The sequence below is a fragment of the Rousettus aegyptiacus genome, unplaced genomic scaffold (genome assembly GCF_014176215.1).
Source record: "Rousettus aegyptiacus isolate mRouAeg1 unplaced genomic scaffold, mRouAeg1.p scaffold_m13_p_7, whole genome shotgun sequence".
NCBI lineage: Eukaryota > Metazoa > Chordata > Mammalia > Chiroptera > Pteropodidae > Rousettus > Rousettus aegyptiacus.
Window position 1 is genome coordinate 2,923,268 of NW_023416310.1, and position 19,018 is coordinate 2,942,285.

Sequence of the window (19,018 nt, forward strand, 5' to 3'; positions counted from 1 at the left end):
GAGCGCAGAGCCATCATCCCCCTGCACTGGGCAGCTCTGCGACCTCCGAGGGCCGGCCCCCTGCTCACCGGGGAATGCAACTCTGCAGCTGAGCTGCTTCCCAGGGGGCTGGTGGGATGGGCGCCCGGTGCCGGCGTCGTGCGGGCCCGGCGGGGCCTCACCGCCCCCCCCCTACCGTCCGTGCACCCTACGCAGTGGGGGCGGCGAGACTCGCGTTCTTCGGGTCTCTGCTCAGAAGTCACCTTCTCCAGGCAGCCCACCAGGGCCACCCTCCTCGAAACGGTCACTCCTGGCTTGCTCCCCACTCTGCTCGTCCCCCACCCCCGCTGTACCGCCACAGCTGTCCGCGTCCTCTGATAGCCTATGCGGCTGCCACCCCGACTTCGTTTCTTTGTCTCTTCTCACTAGAATGTAGCACCCAGGTGGGCAGGGGTTTTCGTCCGTTTTGTCCACTGATGGTCCCTAAGTTACTAGAAGAGCGCCTGGGGCATAGCAGGTGCTCGGCAAGCACTTCCATGTCACGCCAAGAATTAGGAAAAGTTTAGTTCGAATAAGGAAAAACGATCAACAGTTGCCCACATCTAATTGACGTGAAGTTGGAATTAACTGATAAGGATTTTATAGTAGCTACCAAAAAAGTCTTTCAATAAGCAATTACAAACATGCTCAAATAACCACAAAAAAATCTCAGCAACATAAAAGAAGACAGAAAGAACGGAACGGAGATGTTAGAACTGAAAAAATACAATAACCAAAACAAAACTCAGAAGCAAAACGGAGAGCACGGAGGAAAGAATGAGTGGACTTGAAGACAGAGCAATAGAAACCACCCAACGCACACAAGAAGAAATCCATGCCACGATACATCGTGCGCCAGCTTCCGAAAACCGAAGACAGAGAAAGCAGGGAGAGAGCAGCAGCCCCTTCCCTGCACAGGAAGAAGCAACTCGAATGACGAGGATTTCTCATCAGAAGCCGCGGTGGCCAGAGGAAACGGCGCAACACATCCAATGCCGAAGGAAAACCAGGACCAACCCAGGATTCTCGATCCAGCGAAACTATCCTTCGGGAATCTAAGGGAAAACGAGACTTTCTCGGATGCAGGAAAACTAGGAGAACTCGTCTCCGGCAGACCTACCCTACAAGAATGTCCACAGGATGCTCTCGAAACACAAAGGAAACGGTCACAGAAGGAGCACTGGATCGGCAGGGAGGAGAAGGGGAAAGGCCGTGCTGAGGGGTAGCGCGGCGTGGGGAACGCCGTCGGCAGCAAAGTAACGGCGGTGTGTGGGGGGGACCGAGTAACACGGGGACCGTGAACAGTGCGAATGTCGAACCAATGTACTGTATACTTGAAACTATAATAAAATAAAATGCTTGAGAAAATAAAGAAAGAAAGAAAATAGACGAAAAAAGGAAAATGGGGGTAAATGTAATAAACTTTCCTTGCCGTCTTGAATTTTCTGAAAACAAATGTCTGGGTCGTCGAGGAGTCCGAGACAGCTCATGCTCACCCAGTAGGCGACAACACCAGCCACAGGTGGACTTAAGAGGCCAGTTCTGCTCCCCAAGCTTCTCAGGGTGGTCCCCGTGCCACCCACATCGGCACCTCCTCAGGAGGCTTGTTCGAACTGTTTCCTGAGTCAGAATTTCTAGAGGTAGGCCCCAGGACCCTGTGTGGCAAGGATTCTCACATACGCGAGGTCTGAAAGGTCCTCAGATCTGAGCTGACCTTTTCTTAACAAAGGGTCAAGTTCAGTCACTCAGTGTGAACTTTAGAGGAAGGTGAGAACAGAGTGTTTCACAAATCCCTGGCTCTGGGCAATCCAGCCTGCAGGAGCAGACTTCGAATAAAAAATCAAAAAAAGGTAATTGATACTCAGCCTGAGGCGAAGGCCGGACACCTCTGCGTCATCGCAGGGTGTTGGGGACCACGGAGGGATGTGTCACCTGTGCCTCAGTTTCCCTCTCTGGAAGATGGGGCAGCATCTGCCTTTCCTAACTCATGGGGTCAAAGCGAAGGGAAAACAGGTGAGCTGTGCGGAGGCTATAAATGGTCCGTTCTCTCCCAGGGCGAGTGTTTACCCTCCCCATGCGAAGGGCCATCATGGGCCCTTTTTCCTCGGAAGCGGCACCTCTCTGTGTTTCACGGACTGGGAAGGCAGACCTGGTCAAAACAAAATGTATGACTTAACCCCCATGGCCTTTTGTCGGGGTGGGGCTGCTGGGCAGTCCCAGCATCGAGACGGGAGCCCCCTGACTTCAGAGGGTCAGGAGCACTGGGAAGATGGCAGGGTCCCCCCACCCCCACCCCAGAGCTGACCGCGGGTGCCCAAGAGCTGCATGTCCAGGGGCCCCTACAGGTCCCCAGTGCTCCTGAAGTCCCCTGCACTCACCTCCCTGAGGACACAGCTTTAGGTCCTGTCCCCTCCCCACACACAGATTGTGACAGGGGGCTTGCAGAACCCCCCTTGAATGTCCCTCTGACTAGGAAGGAGACCCGCAAATAGTAATGGGGGATGGGAGCGAGAGCCCCAAAGCTGTGGGTGAGGGTAAGAGAAGAGGGTGTCAAACTGTTTTAAAAACAAAGGTCTCTCCACCAGCCAAACTGAGGGGGCTTTTGTTAAAATCACCCACTCTGGTGCTACCTGGGTGCCATCAGCGCCCTGGGCGATGGGTAGCGCCCTTCTCCTGGGTCGGGAAAGGGCCGTGGCCAAAATGATGCGGGCGCAGGACACGTGTCCACGGAGCGGGCCCATGACCAGGCCGGGCGCTGGGACGCGCCGGCGGGGCGCAGCAGGGTGGCCGGGGGCCGGGCGCGCACGTGGTGCGGGGCGGGCGGGTTCCTCCCCACTGAAGTCATGGACTTGGCGGGCGGCGTCGCGGCCGGCGCGCAAACGTGGCTTCGGCCAAAAGAGGGGGCGGGGAAGCGCACAATGTGTTTCTTGTTAGGGACTCCTCGCCGCGACTTCGGGTTTTGCTTTTGGTGCCGCGTTATAATATTAACATGCAGCCTGACTCCCGACAAGCCCGCCCTCGTGGCTGGCTGGAGAGGGCGGTTCCGGCGGCCTGGGCGCTGCGCTCGGGCGCGGGGGGCCCACGGCGGGCGGTGGCCTGGGCGCCCCACGGGGGCCGGACCCCGCAGACTCGGCGACGCCGGCCCCGCGCCCGCCAGCTCGCGGGCGGCCGGGATTCTTTCCCAAGACCTGTCGCTCAAGTTGCTTTTCTTTTTTAATTCGGTGCCCGGAACAAAAGTCACAGGAAAATCTTTTGTGAAAGTCGAAGGCGGCCACACACCGGGGCCCTTCACAGCATCTGTGACTGAGGATCTGCCGTGCCGGTCGTTAACGCGGCCCTCGGCCCAACTCCCCAAACGTCGCTCCCCTGGCCCGCGCGGAGCTGACGGCGACCGGCGCGCGCGGGGGGCGGACGGGCCCACGGCCCGGGACAGGCCGCGCCGCGCGACTCCGCGAAGGGGCCGGGGCCGGGGGGCCGCGCCGACGCTGAGCCGCGGGGGTGGCCGAGGCGCTCTGCTAGAGCCGTGCGACTGGGGGAGGGTAGGCGGGTCCTGGACATACCCAAAGGGGGAGAAACGCGCGTCCCCTCGGGCGCTTTCTGCGGCTTCGCTCGCGTCCCTCCCCCTCGTCCCCATCGAAGGCCGTTTTAAGCCCACAGTCGGTTATCTGGGGCCAGGGTCAGGGGTCCCTCTTGCCAAGGTATTAAATAAACAGGGAAAGCAAAAACTTGAATCCTCATGTGATCCAGATGCTGTTTCCTCGAAAATCACAACAAACTGCTGAGCCAGATAAGAGGGTCGGGAACGGTCGTGCCCCGCCCCCCCCGCCCCGCGCCCCCGTTTTCGGCCCGGCAGAGGACGTCCACGTTCAGGGAACCCCTCTGCAGGGCAGACGACAAATCCTCGCTGCTCACACTCGGCCTGCAGAGGAGCCCCCTCGAGGGGTCCGGATGCCATAAACCGTCCGGGAATGTTGGCATCTGGTTCTTACACTGGAACTTTCCCTAGAGATAAAGCCGGGGCGGGGGCGGGGGCGGCGTCCGCGGCCGCGGGCCGCCCTGGAAGTGGCTGGCCTCCCGATGTCCTCGGTGGAAGACTCGGCGTTAGAGTCGGGCTGGGGCGCCCGCCGGCTTTGTAGTGGTAATGAGCGTGGCGACGCGGGTCCGCGGGCGCCCGCAGCGCCGGGCGGGGCGCACGTCCTCCCGCCTCCCCGCCGTGGGCCCGGGGGCGGGGGGTTCTGCTCTGGAAAAGTCTGATGGTTTTCCACGAACTCCAAGGGTTCCAAGGAGGAAGGCAAGGGACGGGGGCGGGGGGAGGGTTGTCCCTCAATAGTATTTTTAAGAGTCCAGCAGCACAATCGTCCGCGCGAGGATCCAAAGGCATAAACAAATCTCGCCGTGCGCTGAGACCCGCGCCTTCTGCCCATCCGCCCTCGCCTCGCGCCGGCCCCACCCTGAACGCCTCGGTTGCAAAAACAAAATAAAGCAAAACCTTTTGCTTTGGCACCCTCTAAGCCACGTTATGCCTCCTTCGGCAAAAGGAAGATTTCTTTCTTCTCCCTCTCCCAGACTTTTTCCTCTCCTCCCCCCGACCCCCCTTTTCTTTTCTTCTCTGTCCTCCTTCCTTCCCCCAAATCGCTCGAAACTTAAGACGTGCAGCGGCTGCAGGTGCGCGCAGGCCGGGCGGCCGGGCCGGGGCGAGCCTGGGACCGCCGGGCCTCGCAGGCATTGATCAGCTGGGCGCGCGCGCTGAGTGACGGCGCGGTTGCCATGGCAGCCGCCTGAGCGGCGCCGGGAGGACAAGGCTGCAGGGCGGCGTGAATGGGCGGCGTCACGCGCCTGGCGCCAGAGAGTCTGCTCCGGGGCTCCGGCTCCGGCCCCGCCGCGGCCTGGCCCGCGCGCCGCCGCCGCCAATTCATCACCTGTCAGGGATCACTCGGGGGGTCACGGGCGGAATGGACACAGCTGTGAGAACAAAACCGGGGGGAAGAAAGGCGAGCGCTCGCAATTGCGCCAGATGTGCAGGGAGGACCTTGAGACGCCCCCTCCCCCCGCAGGCTCCTCCCGCCCTCCCCCGCGCCCCGTTGCATCACGCGCGCCCGGCCCCGGGGCTGCTTCTGATTACTGCGAGGGGCTGGACGCGCTGGGAGCCGCCGGCCGGGCCTGGGCTGGAGACTGGGCTGGAGACCGAGCGCCCGGCGAGCCCTGGAACCGGCTTAGGGGGACTTCCACTCAGGGCCTGCGTGTTGCTTTAAATGGGGACGGCATCTCCACCCCCCACCGGAAGCCCTTCACACCTTCCCACCACCCACGGATCTCGCAAATCCTGGGCCCTTTCTGCAGCTGGGACCATTTGAACTTTAGCGGTCTCAAATGCAAACCCACAGAGACACCAATTGACAGGTCTTTATTTCACTGCCTTGTAACCTGCCCTGAAAATGGCCCTGCACCATTTCCCCCACGAAAACATAATTTTAAAGGTAATTCCACATTGGGCTTGCCGAGACAGACATACCAGTAACTCGGGCCTTTTTTTTTAATCATTAACTTATACAGCCTCACAATCCCCTTAAAATGATCTTTAAATGAATGTAGAACTGGGTAGCGTGCCAGTGGAGTCCAGTTCAACGCAGCCAGGCTGACTGGACTCTGACATGGCAGCTAAAGAAAGAAACACCAGAAAACTTTCACCATATTTAGCAATGTTACGACATCAGGGTACAGAAAAGATCATGGGAGAAGGCACTGCCTTAATCAACTTCGCAAGTGTGTAAACTACTGCACAAGCTCATTACCAACCAGCCCGGAGCCTGGCTGTTGGGATGGATAATGAGCCTGGCACGGGTGTTAACATACGGTGTCCTTGGAAAAAGCTAGGAATGCGTCAGTATCTCAGAGCTGCAATGTCCAAGAATCACAAGTAATAATTTGAGAATCCCAAAGATGTTTGTTTACGTTGGCTATTATTGTAAAATAGTCGAAGTATAACATCATGAACCAAAATAGTGTCAAAACAAAATCTGTTCCACTGTGGCACGTATGTGACAGAAACACATGCACACAAAGTACATCGAAAGGCTCGAACTGTGGGGGACTTGGGTATTAAATCATTCCCAGGCTTAATATCAGAGGAGACATTGCTAATTGCGCAGTCAGGGACAGAGATGCAGGCAGTACTTGCAGGACCAGGCTCTCAGCAGCTTCTCTGCTGGTCAGGAAACCATCCACCTCCATCCTTCAGAACAATGCAGCTGGATTTTCCGAAAGTGACATCCACCTCAGCACCACCAACTCTGCCTCCCTACAGAGAAGCCTGGGAGCAGACACAAGGCTGGCCCGCCAGGTGCAGAATTAATCATTAATTGAAGGGAAAAATACTGTTTCCCCCATTATTAAGCTTTGCTTTTTCTCCAGTTCTGCCTCCTTCCTTCTTTTTTTTTTTTTTTGTTTTTTTTTAATGCACAAGAGATGGAGAGTCGGACAAAAAATAAACTATATACTTAAAAAAATTATATTTTCTCAGACTTTCCAGTTGATTGTATTCTAGAGAGGTATGATTTTCAAAACATGACTAATATACTGTGGTCTTCAGTTAAACTGAAATTGTGTGAATTAACTGAAAACTTTTTGAGTAAATAGCAGCAAACTTCTTTTTAAATATAGACTGCAGGAATGAGTTCTTAAAGATTTACCAAAAACAACAACAACAAAAAACAAAAACAAACCTGAAGTTGCATCCAGCACTAGTGCTGAAAAGATTCCAAACCTCATACGTGACAGAATTTTTCTGTTTAAATAGTGTGAAGATGTCAGTCAATGACTAGGGCCACCTACCTGTCACAAAGCTTTAAAAATACTGTAGGTGCTGGAATGTGACACCCGAAATCAGGATTTGTGCATAATTAATCACATTGCTTTGCCATCTACCCTGCAGGGCACAAACCCCAGCCTTCAGGGCAGTGTACACAGCTTCGAGATGCAAATTCTCCTAATGACTTCCGATTAGTAGGATCGTTATAATAGTTCTGCCTTGTTCTAGAACAGGAACCCTGCAAGCGTCCAGAGCTCCTTAGCGATCAGCACGGTTTCCAATAAGTATGCACTCATTTTACTGAGTTTACAATAACGCCTCCTGCGTTGCTCCGGGTTGCAAGATCCCACACTAAACCTGTCGTTGAACGCGCGCGTAGGTGTTGCCTTTTTTTTTTTTCACGTAGCTTCTCCTTCTCTTAAGAGACCGCACTCTCTACAAACGTCACATGGCAATGGCAAAACTTATTTGCGTTTTCACTTTCTGCAGAAATGCTTTCTATCTTGATGACATTCCCTGGGTCGCAGTGAACTGTGGCTTTCCCTCTAACGTGCAGAACTTGCCCCCATCGCTCTGATTTTCGGACTGCTGAAAGCTCCAAGGTGTCGGAGCACACCCTAGGGCGAGGGTCCTGCTAGGCAGTTGGAATCAGAATTAAGATGCACATTTAAATTCCCGGGGTCCCCCTCCCCCACCCTTTCTCTCTCCTCTCCCCTCCCCATCACTCCTCCCTTCCCCCTCTTCCCCCCTCCCGCCCCGCGCTTACTGTACTCTATTTACCACCCCAGCTGGGCTCGCGCCCGCCCCGCCCACCCCGCGGGGATTGGCTGCGAACGCGGAAGAACTGAGCGCTCGCTCCGCGTCCTCGCCTGCCAATGGGGCGCCCGCCTGGCCTGATGGACGCGCCGCCTCCACCAATGGGAACGCAGGGAAGCCGGTTCGTGTAGCCCCGGCGAATGTGGATAAAAGCCGCCCCGCCGCGCTCCCGGCTTCATTCTGAACCCATCCTGCTGCCGAGCGCTGGAAGCTCCGTAGGCGGCAGCGGCCTGAGCTCCAGGGCAGCCCGCTCCCTCCCGGTGTCTCCTTCCTCTCGCGGTCAGCATGAAAGCTTTCAGTCCAGTAAGGTCCGCTAGGAAAAACAGCCTTTCGGACCACAGCCTGGGCATCTCCCGGAGCAAAACCCCGGTGGACGACCCGATGAGCCTGCTGTACAACATGAACGACTGCTACTCCAAGCTCAAGGAGCTGGTGCCGAGCATCCCCCAGAACAAGAAGGTGAGCAAGATGGAAATCCTGCAGCACGTCATCGACTACATTTTGGACCTGCAGCTCGCCCTGGACTCGCACCCCACTATCGTCACCCTGCACCACCAGCGACCCGGGCAGAGCCAGGCGTCCAGGACGCCGCTCACCACCCTGAACACGGACATCAGCATCCTGTCCTTGCAGGTAAGAGCGGCTCTCGGTGCCACGTTCGCCGTCGCGCACCCGGGCGATCGCCTGGGCTGCCACGAGCAAGACCCATTGTCGAGACGGCCGCAGTCGATGACTTACAGAGGAGCTAATTAACTTTTATTTTTCTTAATATCTGCTGTGGATTGAGCCGCGCGTGAAATTGCTTAGAAGTTGTGATGTTAGTGTGTCTGTCTTTGATCGGAACTGTAGCATGAACGTGGTTAATGGAACTTAGCGTTCCGCGGACGACTTTTGGGAGAGAGAGGTGCGCTGTCCCCGTGAGACAGTCTAACATCCTGCTTTTTATTCCCTTTCTCTCGCAGGCTTCCGAATTCCCTTCTGAGTTAATGTCAAATGACAGCAAAGCGCTCTGTGGCTGAATAAATGGTGAGTGTTTGCTTGTGGCTCCGGGTGGCTAAACTGCCCCTTGGCGAGTGTGTGCGGGCTCGTGTGTTTTTTCATGTGTGCAAGTATTTGTGTATCCGTAAAAAATTTTGGTTTAATAAATGAATGTGTACCTCAATGTATTGCAGGTAGTATCTTGCTTACGTGTGCTAGACAGCAAAGGGGCCTCTAGCTCTGGTCACTCAAGATCACAGGTCGTTTTCCTTGAAAAAGAAAAAATTAAAAAAGGATGCCCCTAAGTTCCTACGAGGGTGGCCGGGGAAAGTGTGTTGCCTCTGTCGGATGTAATGCCCTGGCCGCTTTCTGGTGTGGCCCTGGTACTATGAGGTACTAACCTCCGTGTAATTAATCTTATCGCCACAAATTCCACAGGGATCCTCCTTCCCCAAAACTGTAACCCTCTGGGATCCGGCGGGGCGAGCTCTGCGACCCTGTGCCTCTCAGCCCCTGTGATGTGGGATTCCGACTTCCCTATCTTAACTAAAGGGCTGTTTTCAATCAAATAATCCTCCCAAGAAGCAGACTGGCGCCTGTGAGCACTGCTGTTGGGGATCCAAGTACGAGATTGCGTTGGGAAGTTTTTCCCTTGAGCCTCTGCTATTTTAATGTTTAATTTGCGCTGTCGAGGCCGACTGTGTGTGCTGCATCTGGACGCCAGGGTTTGCCCAATCTTTTGAGTGTTTGGTTAAATGGTAAAATTGTGGCTTCCTCTGGCGCCGGGCTGCCTGCCTCTGCCCTTAGGTTATGTTCTCCTAAACTTGCTTTTCTCTCTCAATCTTTTGCAGGTGTTTGTGACTTTTTTTTTTCTTTGCACAATAACAACAAATCCACGGGAACTTATTTTTCAACCATTTCACAAGGAGGACAGCAAGTCGAATGGACCTTTTTAAAAAATGGAAGCAAAACTAAGAAGGATCAGATCATCTTCCCCAGAGTGTTTCTGACCTGGACTGTGATATTAGTTATTTATGAAAAAGACTTTTAATGCCCTTTCTGCAGTTGGAAGGTTTCTTTATATACTATTCCCACCATGGGGAGCGAAAACGTTAAAATCACAAGGAATTGCCCAATTTAAGCAGACTTTGCCTTTTTTCAAAGGTGGAGCGTGAATACCAGAAGGATCCAGTATTCAGTTACTTAAATGAAGTCTTTTGGTCAGAAATTACCTTTTGACGCAAGCCTACTGAATGCTGTGTATATATTTATATATAAATATATATATATTGAGTGAAACCTTGTGAACTCTTTAATTAGAGTTTTCTTGTATAGTGGCAGAGATGTATGTTTCTGCATACAAAGTGTAATGATGTACTTATTCATGCTAAACTTTTTATAAAAGTTTAGTTGTAAACTTAACCCTTTTATACAAAATAAATCAAGTGTGTTTATTGAATGGTGATTGCCTGCTTTATTTCAGAGGACCAGTGCTTTGATTTTTATTAATGCTATGTTATAACTGAACCCGAGTCAATACAAGTTCAAATTTATGTAGACTGTATAAGATTATAATAAAACATGTCTGAAGTCAACATCTGCATTCTGAATGATTTTTCAGATCGCTCTCTCCCTCTCTTGTCTCTCCGTTTCTTTTAACCACGTCTTCGTGGAGGCTGTGTGCAAGCAGCCTTATCAGACGTGTGTGCAGGGCTGGGAAGATTATAAACAAGTTTCCCCGAGTCTGTCAGGGACAATTAGGTCTGTGCCGCTCAGTTTCATTCAAGGAGCAGGCGTGGCGGTGACTCCAAGGAGTTAGCTCATTCAAAACGCGGAATCTGGGAAGCACTACCTGAATGAGCAGGTGCCAAAACACTTCTGGAGTAAATGACACTGTTCATTGGAAGAGAAACGGGCTCCATGGGATTCACATAAGATTTAGGGGAAGGGCAAAGACACGCTTCGGTGGAAACGCTTTGCTTCTAGTGACTGCCCGTGGGAATCGAGCCGGGCTCCGGCCTGAGCGCTCAGCCTGGCTTCTTCCGCTGCACCTTTTCCACCTGTAGCTCCGCCAGCCTCAGGGAGACAGGGCTTGGGTCTGGCCCACTTTCCAGCACAGGTAGCTCTTAAAGCACCCTTCACCCTTGACTGCACACCTGGCCTGCCCAGGGGAAGGACAACAGGGAGGAGGGGAGAAAGGCCTTTCAAGTCGCAGGAAAATATCAACGGCACCGCGGCGATATTTGGACCCTGCTTTAAAATGCAGAGCTAACACAGATAAGTCTTGAAAATTCACCTGCGTTCGGATGTTTATATTCTCACGTTGGAAGCTGGCTTCTCACGGCGTGGGAGGGTGGGAGGTTCTGGAAGGCCGGTCAGCGGTGGGTGGGTCCTGGAGAGGGAAGGGGGGAGGCAGGCGGGCGGGATAGGTGTCTCACCTGGGGCCACCAGCACAGCAGGTGTTTGGGAGGCGCCACCGCGTCTGCCCCTGCGGCGGCGGGGCTTCCGGCCGCGACGCGGGACCCAGCACGAGAGCGCGGGGCGGGGGTGGTCGGCGGCCTCGGCTCTCCGCGCACCTGGCCGGCACCCGCGCGCCCCGCGCTGGCGGCCGAGACGCCCCTTCCTCCCGGGGAGCCGGCCCGGGCACCCCGGGGCCCCAGGCTCGCCCAGCACGACATGCTTGCCCGGAAGCCGTCCGCGCCCGCGGGTGACCACATGCTTTGGACCGGCCGTCGTTGTTGTTAATAATCATAACCCCGCGGAAGCGGGCTCCGGCCGCCACACCTGGGTCGCGAGGGTCACTCCCGATGCGGCCGCCCTTCGGACCTGTCACTTGGCACCCGGCCACCTGTCGTCAGCCCAGCCAGCGCCCTGCACCGGGCTGGGCCCCGGTGGGGACGGCGGGCGGAAGACGGACGCGAGGACCCGGCGCTGCCCCCGTCCCCGCCTGCCCTTGCCTCCAAGGACGACGGGCGGGGCCGCCGACCCCAGCGCCCTATCGCCCCCCTCCCCCCGCCTCAGTGACCCGCGCATGGTCGGCTCGGATGCGCGAGGGACCTGAGCCGGACCGGGGACCCCTTGGCTTTTCCCGCAAAGCCGTGGGCGCGGGGCGGGGCGCTCTCGAGCACCTGCACGGTCGCTGGGAACCCGGCCGCTTGCAGCATTTCAACGAGGACCCAGAGTAGCAACAGCGTCGAGGAGAAGCGGCACCTTTCGGAGGGGACTTTTCACAGTGGAGCGGGACAAGCCTTCGGGGGTGGCCGGTGGAGGCCGGGCGCCACCTGCTGTCTGGAGCGAGGAAGGCGGCTCGCGAGCAGGGGTCCTAGAGGGCCCGGGGCTTGGAGGCTTGGGACCTGGGGGGCAACCGGCTGGAGCATCAGGGGAGAAGACCCCTGGGACATACAGCCTTCTGAAAATGAATGATGCTATTATGAGAGATTGCCCCTCGAGCATGTGCACAGTTGTTTCTACATGTGAATCTTGTCTCATCTTTACTACTTCATAATTCAGATAGGGTCCCCTTTGGCAAACTAGTATCCACCGCCCAGTCTAGGCTGGGTACTGCCCTGGATTTCATAAATGCATCAGATATGGTCTCCAGCCTCAAACAGATTGTTATTAGATTGTGGGGGGAGGAGGGGGTAACGACTCGAGAATGCAAATAAAAGCCAGAACATTTCCCCTTCTCTTTCTTTAAGGTTTTAACTAAAAATATTTTGAGGACATGGTTCCATAGTATAGCATTTGGCACGTCTCCTTTACATGCAGGTTTTGGGTGGAGCCTTAGTCTGTGGTCTATGGCCATGCCACCCTGAACAAGACCAATGCCTGACCTCAGAAGCTACGCAGGGCCAGCCCTGGTTACTTGGATGGGAGACCACCTAGGAAGATCAGGTGCTCTAGGTATAAATAATGATAATAAATAATTAAAAAAATATTTTTTTGAGCTGCTTAAAAATGTTAACCAACATTCTGTTAAAGGATCAGAGATGAGAGTGGGCAGCCTTGTCTCAGCCCAGATCCTAATGAAGGTAGGTCAGACTTCCTCTATTATGCATGACCTAACTCTAGGACTACGTTGGAATATATAGTCTTTCAATTTTAGTAAGAATTTTTGATTGTTAGGAGGTTTTTTTTGGGGGGGGATTTTAAGGCATAATTCGAGGGTCTATTTGGTAAAATATTTTAAGTGTTTATTGATGCTTTCTCTAATGATTTACACTGATTTTTCTGATATGAACGTGGCCTTGCATTTCTGCAGTAAATCCTACTTGAACACCATGTATTGTTTATTATTCTCTATCCACACTGTCACATTCTGTTAGCCAGTATTTTACATGGAATTTTTGAGGATAAAATGGAGCTGTGGTTTTATTTTATTTTTTGTGTCGTCCTTCATCAGGTTTGGGGATCAAGGTCACACTAACCTCAAACGATAAATGTGCAGGTCAGTTTACATTTCATGTTCGTTCTCAACGACATGGATCGACCCTCGGAGGGAGACGGACTCGCAGTCTCTCCGTTCTACAGCACCTGGGCTTGGAGGTGTGAAGTGAGTGACCAGGGGCACACGGCAGTCAGTGGACGGACAGACTAGGGCCACAGCCACAGGACTTCTGATTGGAGCACAAAGACACAGAACTCGCGAGGGTCGACGACTACCAACCCCGGACCGCAGGGGTGTCGGGGAACTCTGCCAGGACCGTGGAGTGAGAACGGAAGAGCAGAGTGACGAGCGTGCACGTTCTGTGACAGTCCTTGGCGAGGCTGCCACTCGCAGCGAGTCAGGGACAGGCGCCCAGCAAGACCTGGTGGGGGGTGTTGGAACTGAGACCACCATGCGGAACCCTCGAAGGCCCACAATCTCAGTGGAGGCGTAGACTAGAAAAAGACTGCTCGCTAGCCCAGGAAGGCCTTAGGAAGCCTGTCTATTGGCCTGAGCTCAGGAAGGGAAAGAAATGCCTTCCTTGAAAATGCAGAGCTGTAGATCTGCCCTCAGAGCAAATAGAGGTTCAAATATCGCCACCCAGTTGGTCTGAGAAATTCTAATGCTGGGTAATGAACATACGAATGGTTCCTGATGGGCGATATCCCCAGGGTATTTGACAGTAACAAATGCAAAACCTCTCTGGAGAGAGAAGCCCTCAATACAGACCACACAAAATTCACATATTTAACAGCTTCCTTAAAGAAAGTTTAAAACTTAAAAAAAAGTTAAAAAGTTTTTTAAACTACTGAAAAACAATTTGCCCTCAGAGAAGGTGTCAGTAGAGACATGGAAAGGAAAGATTAGAAACCAAAGAACTATAAAGGCTATAAAGTAAGGATGACTAAAATGATTTAAAGAAATCAAAGAGCTAATTGAAAACATAAATTCACAAGATGTAGTTATTGAAATTGGAAACTCAAAGAAAAGGTTAAAACCCAGACTGAAAACTAATGGAGCATTTTTATACACTAACAACGAACAATCTGAAAAGGAAATTAAGACGATTCCATTAACAATAGCATCAAAAACAATACTTGGGAATTAACTTAACCAACGGAGGTGAAAGACTTGCACAATGAAAACTACAAAATGTTGCTGAAACAAATTTAAAAAGACATAAACAAGTGGAAAGACATTGATGCTCATAAATTGCAGAACTTAATATTGTTAAAATATCAATACCACCTAAAGTGATCTATGAAGCCAATGCAATTCCTGTCAAATCCCAATTTCTTTTTTTTTTTTTGCAGAAATAGAAAATCCATCATAAAATTTATATAGAGTTTTAAGGAACCCCAAATAGTTAAAACAATCTTGAAAAAGAAAGTTTGAGAATGTACGCTTCCTGATTTCAAAACTTAACTATAGAGCTACGTTAATCAAAGTAGCGTGATCCTAGCATGAGGTCAGACGTATATTAACCGATGCAATAGACTAGAGAGCCCAGAGATAAACCCTCATGCACATGGTTAGTGATTTTCAACAAGCATGCCAAGACCCTTCAGTAGAGAAAGGACAGTCTTGTCAACAAAAGGTGCCGAGAAACCAGATAGTCACATGCAAACGAATGAAGTTGAACACGTACCTAATACCATTCACGAAACTTAACTCAAAATGCGTTAAAGACCCAAACATAAGGGCTAAAACTATAAAACTCTTAGAAGAAAAGACATGGCATAAGGTTCACGACATTGGACTTGGAAATGATTCCTTGGATGTGACAGCAAAGACACAGGCAACGAAAATGAAGAGAGACAAATTGGACTTCGTGACCGTTTAAAACTGTACATCGATGGACACTACGGACGGAGTGAAAAGGCAGCCTAGGGAACGAGAGGAAGTGTCTGCGAACCATACGCCCGACGACGGGTCACTATTCAGAGCACACAGAGGACTCCTAAAACTCAACGACAAAACAAATAACCCCATTTAGAAATAGGCAAAGTACCTGAATACGTGCTTTTCCAAAAAAAAGATAATCGAGTGGCCAATAAAACATGAAAAGATGATCACCATCACTAATCGTTAGGAAAAAATGAATCAAAACCACAATAAGATATCACTTTCCATCCATCATGATGGTTATTATAAAAAAGAAAGAAAGGAGAAGGAAGGGAGGGAGGGAGGGAGGAAGGAAGGAAGGAAGGAAGGAAGGAAGGAAGGAAGGAAGGAAGAAGGGAAGGAGAAGGGAAGGAAAGAAAGAGAGAAAGAGAAAAAGAAAAAGAAACCAAGTGTTGGAGAGGATGAGGAGAAATTGGAATTCTTGTACACCTTCAGTGAAAATGTAAAATGATACAGCCACTGTGGAAAGCAGTAGAGCCGCTCCACAAAACATTTAAAAATAGGATTAGCATAGGTCCCAGCAAGTCCGCTTGTGGGTATATACCCCAGAGAACTGAAGCGGGGTCTCAAAGAGACATCCGCGCGCCCACGTGCACAGCAGCATTATTCATAACAGCCGTGTCCGCCAGCAGAGGAATGAGAAGGCAACGCATGGCCTATACATGCCTCGGAGCGGCATTCCTCCTTCAGAAGGGAGGTCCGACGTGTGCCACAACTCGGGCGGAAGCCGCGGGCATCGCGCTGCGTGAAGCAAGCCGGTCGCAGAAACCCGAAGGTCGAGGATTCCACTCACATGCAGGTGTTGGGGCGCGTTCAGATCTAAGACCCACGGAGCCAATCGGGATTAATTATGAGCCTTTATTAGCCCGACAGGGACTGACTCTCCCCACAAGAGGATCAGCCCCGGGTCTTGGTTTGAGGCAGTTTTATAAAGCCTCGGACTATGTCTTAGAACAGAGAGAGAGAGTAAGGAAATTACAGAAGGCAGAAGTTAACCGTTAATGCCCTTTACAAAGATAAATGTATCTGGGGAATTGCTAGATCAAACATAGCCTGGCAGACAGTCTTGTTATCTGTATCTTGGAATGTCGTGCCTCTTCCTGGGACTTTGGTGCCTCGAGGAATCACCTCCTTGTTACTGATTTACTGGGAAGTCTTCACTCTTACAATTTCAAAAGAGGCAGCTCACAAAGCCCAAAACTACATTAAACGAGTAAGCAGTTTACAGAAAGCAGAAGTCGACCATTAACTCAATACAAATACATCACCTCGTACTACACTCTGGTTAATAAGTGAGCAGATTACAGAAGCAGACACCGGCCATCTTCATATCCTATACAATACATTTCCTAAACCCACACCCAAGCAAGTAGGACAACTTCTGGTATCTAAAGATATTTCTTCCCTGTAGCTAACTTAGCTAGTTGGCTCGCTCTGAAGATTTTCCACCCTTAAAACAGTCAGTAAGTACCTCGAGTAGTCAGAATTGTTGTGACCAAAAGCAGAAGGAGGGGTGTCCGGAGCCGGGGAGGGGAGAAAAGGAGGTACCTCTGAGCAGGTTTAGAGTTTCAGTTCTGCGAGGTGAAAATGCAGGGCAGGCTTCCCTGGTGGCCCTGGGAATGGGGGCTGGGGGGGGGGGGCGCATCACAATAAGCGAGCAACTTAACCTTGAACGTCAGGCAAGCCTTCAGTCAAGCGAACATGCCACACACACTCAAGTCCTAATAATTGAGAAGAAAAAGTCTAGCAGTGCAAGGCAAAGAGTTTGCAGATAAAGTTAAGTCAATGGCCTTTAAACGGACAAAAATAGGATCGACGTCATTCATAAAGTTTTAGTGACCACCCAGACAACGGATCGTGGGATGCCTTCCGGTGTGTTCCAGGCAGAAGGACACAGCAGCACTTGTGATCGTTATTAGAGAAAAAAAAGAGTTTGAAATCACGTAACACTTTTCTATCTGACTTCTGGTCCGTGGGGAGCAGGAGAGAGCAAGTAGAATGATACCGCGGGGAAGGCGCAGGTGAGTCCAGAACGTGGCTCCCGAGGGGGCGGTGGACCCGGCTTTGCCCACTGTTCCGACCACGCCGAAGGAGGGTGGGGCGGGGAGGGGGCGGGAAGAGCCGCCTGGACTCCACTTAAAGAGACGTGAGAAATATGACCGCCCAGGACAACGGGTGGGCCTTGCCTGGATTCCCAAACTCTGCAAGGACGATTGTTTCACACGGCTGGAGAGATGTGAATGAGGACTGGGCATTAGACGACGTCAAAGAATTCGTTTTGTTAGATGTGGAATGAGCATTATGCGCCTGGTCTTCCTAGGCGGTCTCCCATCCAGGCACCAGCCAGGCCTGGCCCTGCTCAGCTTCTGAGATCAACCGGGATCAGCGTGCCCGGGCGGCGTGGCCAAGGACGAGCTGGCTCTTTCAAGACACACACTAAATAGTTACGGGTGAAGTGACGCGATGCCTGGGATTTGCCTTAAAATATTCCGGGGAAGGAAAAGAGGTCCAGGGCAGATGTCGCAGGCCCAGCCGAGCGGCGGCCCGCGGCCCCCTCTGCGCAGGGAGACGTTCGGGGGCGCGGACGTCAGAAAGAAACAGTGCTGTGTTTGCTGGGGTGCACGGCCCGGCACCCCGCGAGAGTCTCCTTGACCTGGAGGAGAGCCACCGAACGCCCCCGCCCGGCTCGGCGGCCTGCGCGCCCCCGGGGAGGCGTGCGGCTCCGTGCGCACGCGGGCGCCCACGACGGGCTCCCCCGTCCGCCAGCCGGGCCGACCTGCACGAGGCCGGGACGTGTCCCGTCCCCCCTTCCTCTCCCGCGGTCCCGCGCCGAGGACAGCAGTCTGCGCGTTCACGCGTCAGCTCCCGCCGCCCTGCAGAACAAGGTCCGCCTCTGGAACGATGTTCCACCTGGAGACAGTGCTGTACCTTCCATGTGACCAATGAACGTCTGCTGAACAAGCTGCACCGGTTCTGGAAGAAAGTTCTTCAAGACTCACACATTCCTTCAAAGTTCTCCTGTCTCAAAAAATAAAACTCTACGGAAACACTGCAAGCAAGCAAACGGGAAAGGGAAAGGCCATTCGTAATGTTCTAATTTTACCGGATTTCGCCGAAGCCTACCAGGGAAAAACTACGCATAACAAATGTCAACTGAGACTTTAATCCCCTGAAGGGAAATATTTAAAGGAGCGAGAAATCTCAAATTTAAATTTAATCCAAACGGGTTGAGTCGATTCGATTTAAAAATGTCTTAACTAGGGAAGAGTTTTCTGGCCAAGTTTTTCGAGCCTCGGTTTTGCACCTGACAAGTGACTTCTGAGAATCATCCTCAAGCAAGGACTTTTGCAACTCGCTGGCTGATACTTTATACCCACTTGACAACTTTATTCTCCCTGTTAACATGCTCGACTGGCCCCTCGAACACCTGCTACTCCAGTGGACTCCTCGAGGCCCTCCTCTCTCCTCTCGACATGAAACTCCGAAAGCTCACCAAGTCTTGGATTTAAAATAGAATTTGGGTTATGTATTAGTTCTATGCTGCCGCATCGCTAAGGGCCCCAAAGCTAAGTCAATTAAGACAACAAATATTCAGCACCTTGCACAGTTTCTGAGGGACGGGAACCAGGGCTGGCTCGGCTGGATGGTTCAGGATCGGGGTCTCTCGCCTCCAGGCCCGTCCCCACTGAAGAACTTGCTTCCAAACCCCTTCGCGTGATGGCCGCAGGCCTCTGTCCCTGGCCAGCTGTCACCCAAAGATCTTAAATCCCTTGACATACGAGCTTCTCCATAACATGGCAGCTGGCTCCCCCAGAGTGAGCCAGGGAGGGAATGGTTAAGACAAAAGCTGTAGTCCTTTACCGCCGAACCTCAGAAGTGACACACCGCCCTGCAGGTCACAGAGAGCAACCCCGGCACAGTGGGAGGGGACCACAGGGTGCGGGGCGTGATCTCCGGGAGGCGGGGGTCGCTGGGGCCATCTCGGATGGTGGCTACGCGAGGTCGTCTTATTAAGAACTTCGGGGCGTGGGGCGGGCGGGGAGCGGGGCCGGCCCCAGGCCCCGATT

At 52.6% G+C, this 19,018-nt stretch overlaps 1 protein-coding gene across 1 annotated transcript; it reads left to right on the plus strand.

Moving 5' to 3' along the window:
• The first annotated feature begins 7,809 nt into the window (after window positions 1–7,809).
• Window positions 7,810–10,215, plus strand: ID2 (inhibitor of DNA binding 2). The gene is made up of 3 exons (XM_016121166.2): window positions 7,810–8,275; window positions 8,605–8,668; window positions 9,472–10,215. Exons 1-2 carry the CDS (start codon window positions 7,928–7,930, stop codon window positions 8,659–8,661), a joined length of 405 nt encoding a protein of 134 aa, XP_015976652.1. The 5' UTR covers window positions 7,810–7,927; the 3' UTR covers window positions 8,662–8,668; window positions 9,472–10,215.
• The last annotated feature ends 8,803 nt before the right edge of the window (window positions 10,216–19,018 follow it).

Coding starts and splice junctions, on each gene's coding strand:
- ID2 (XM_016121166.2), top strand. CDS start 7,928: ATGAAAGCTTTCAGTCCAGTAAGGTCCGCTAGGAAAAACAGCCTTTCG. Junction 8,276..8,604: donor TCAGCATCCTGTCCTTGCAG/GTAAGAGCGGCT, acceptor TTTCTCTCGCAG/GCTTCCGAATTCCCTTCTGA.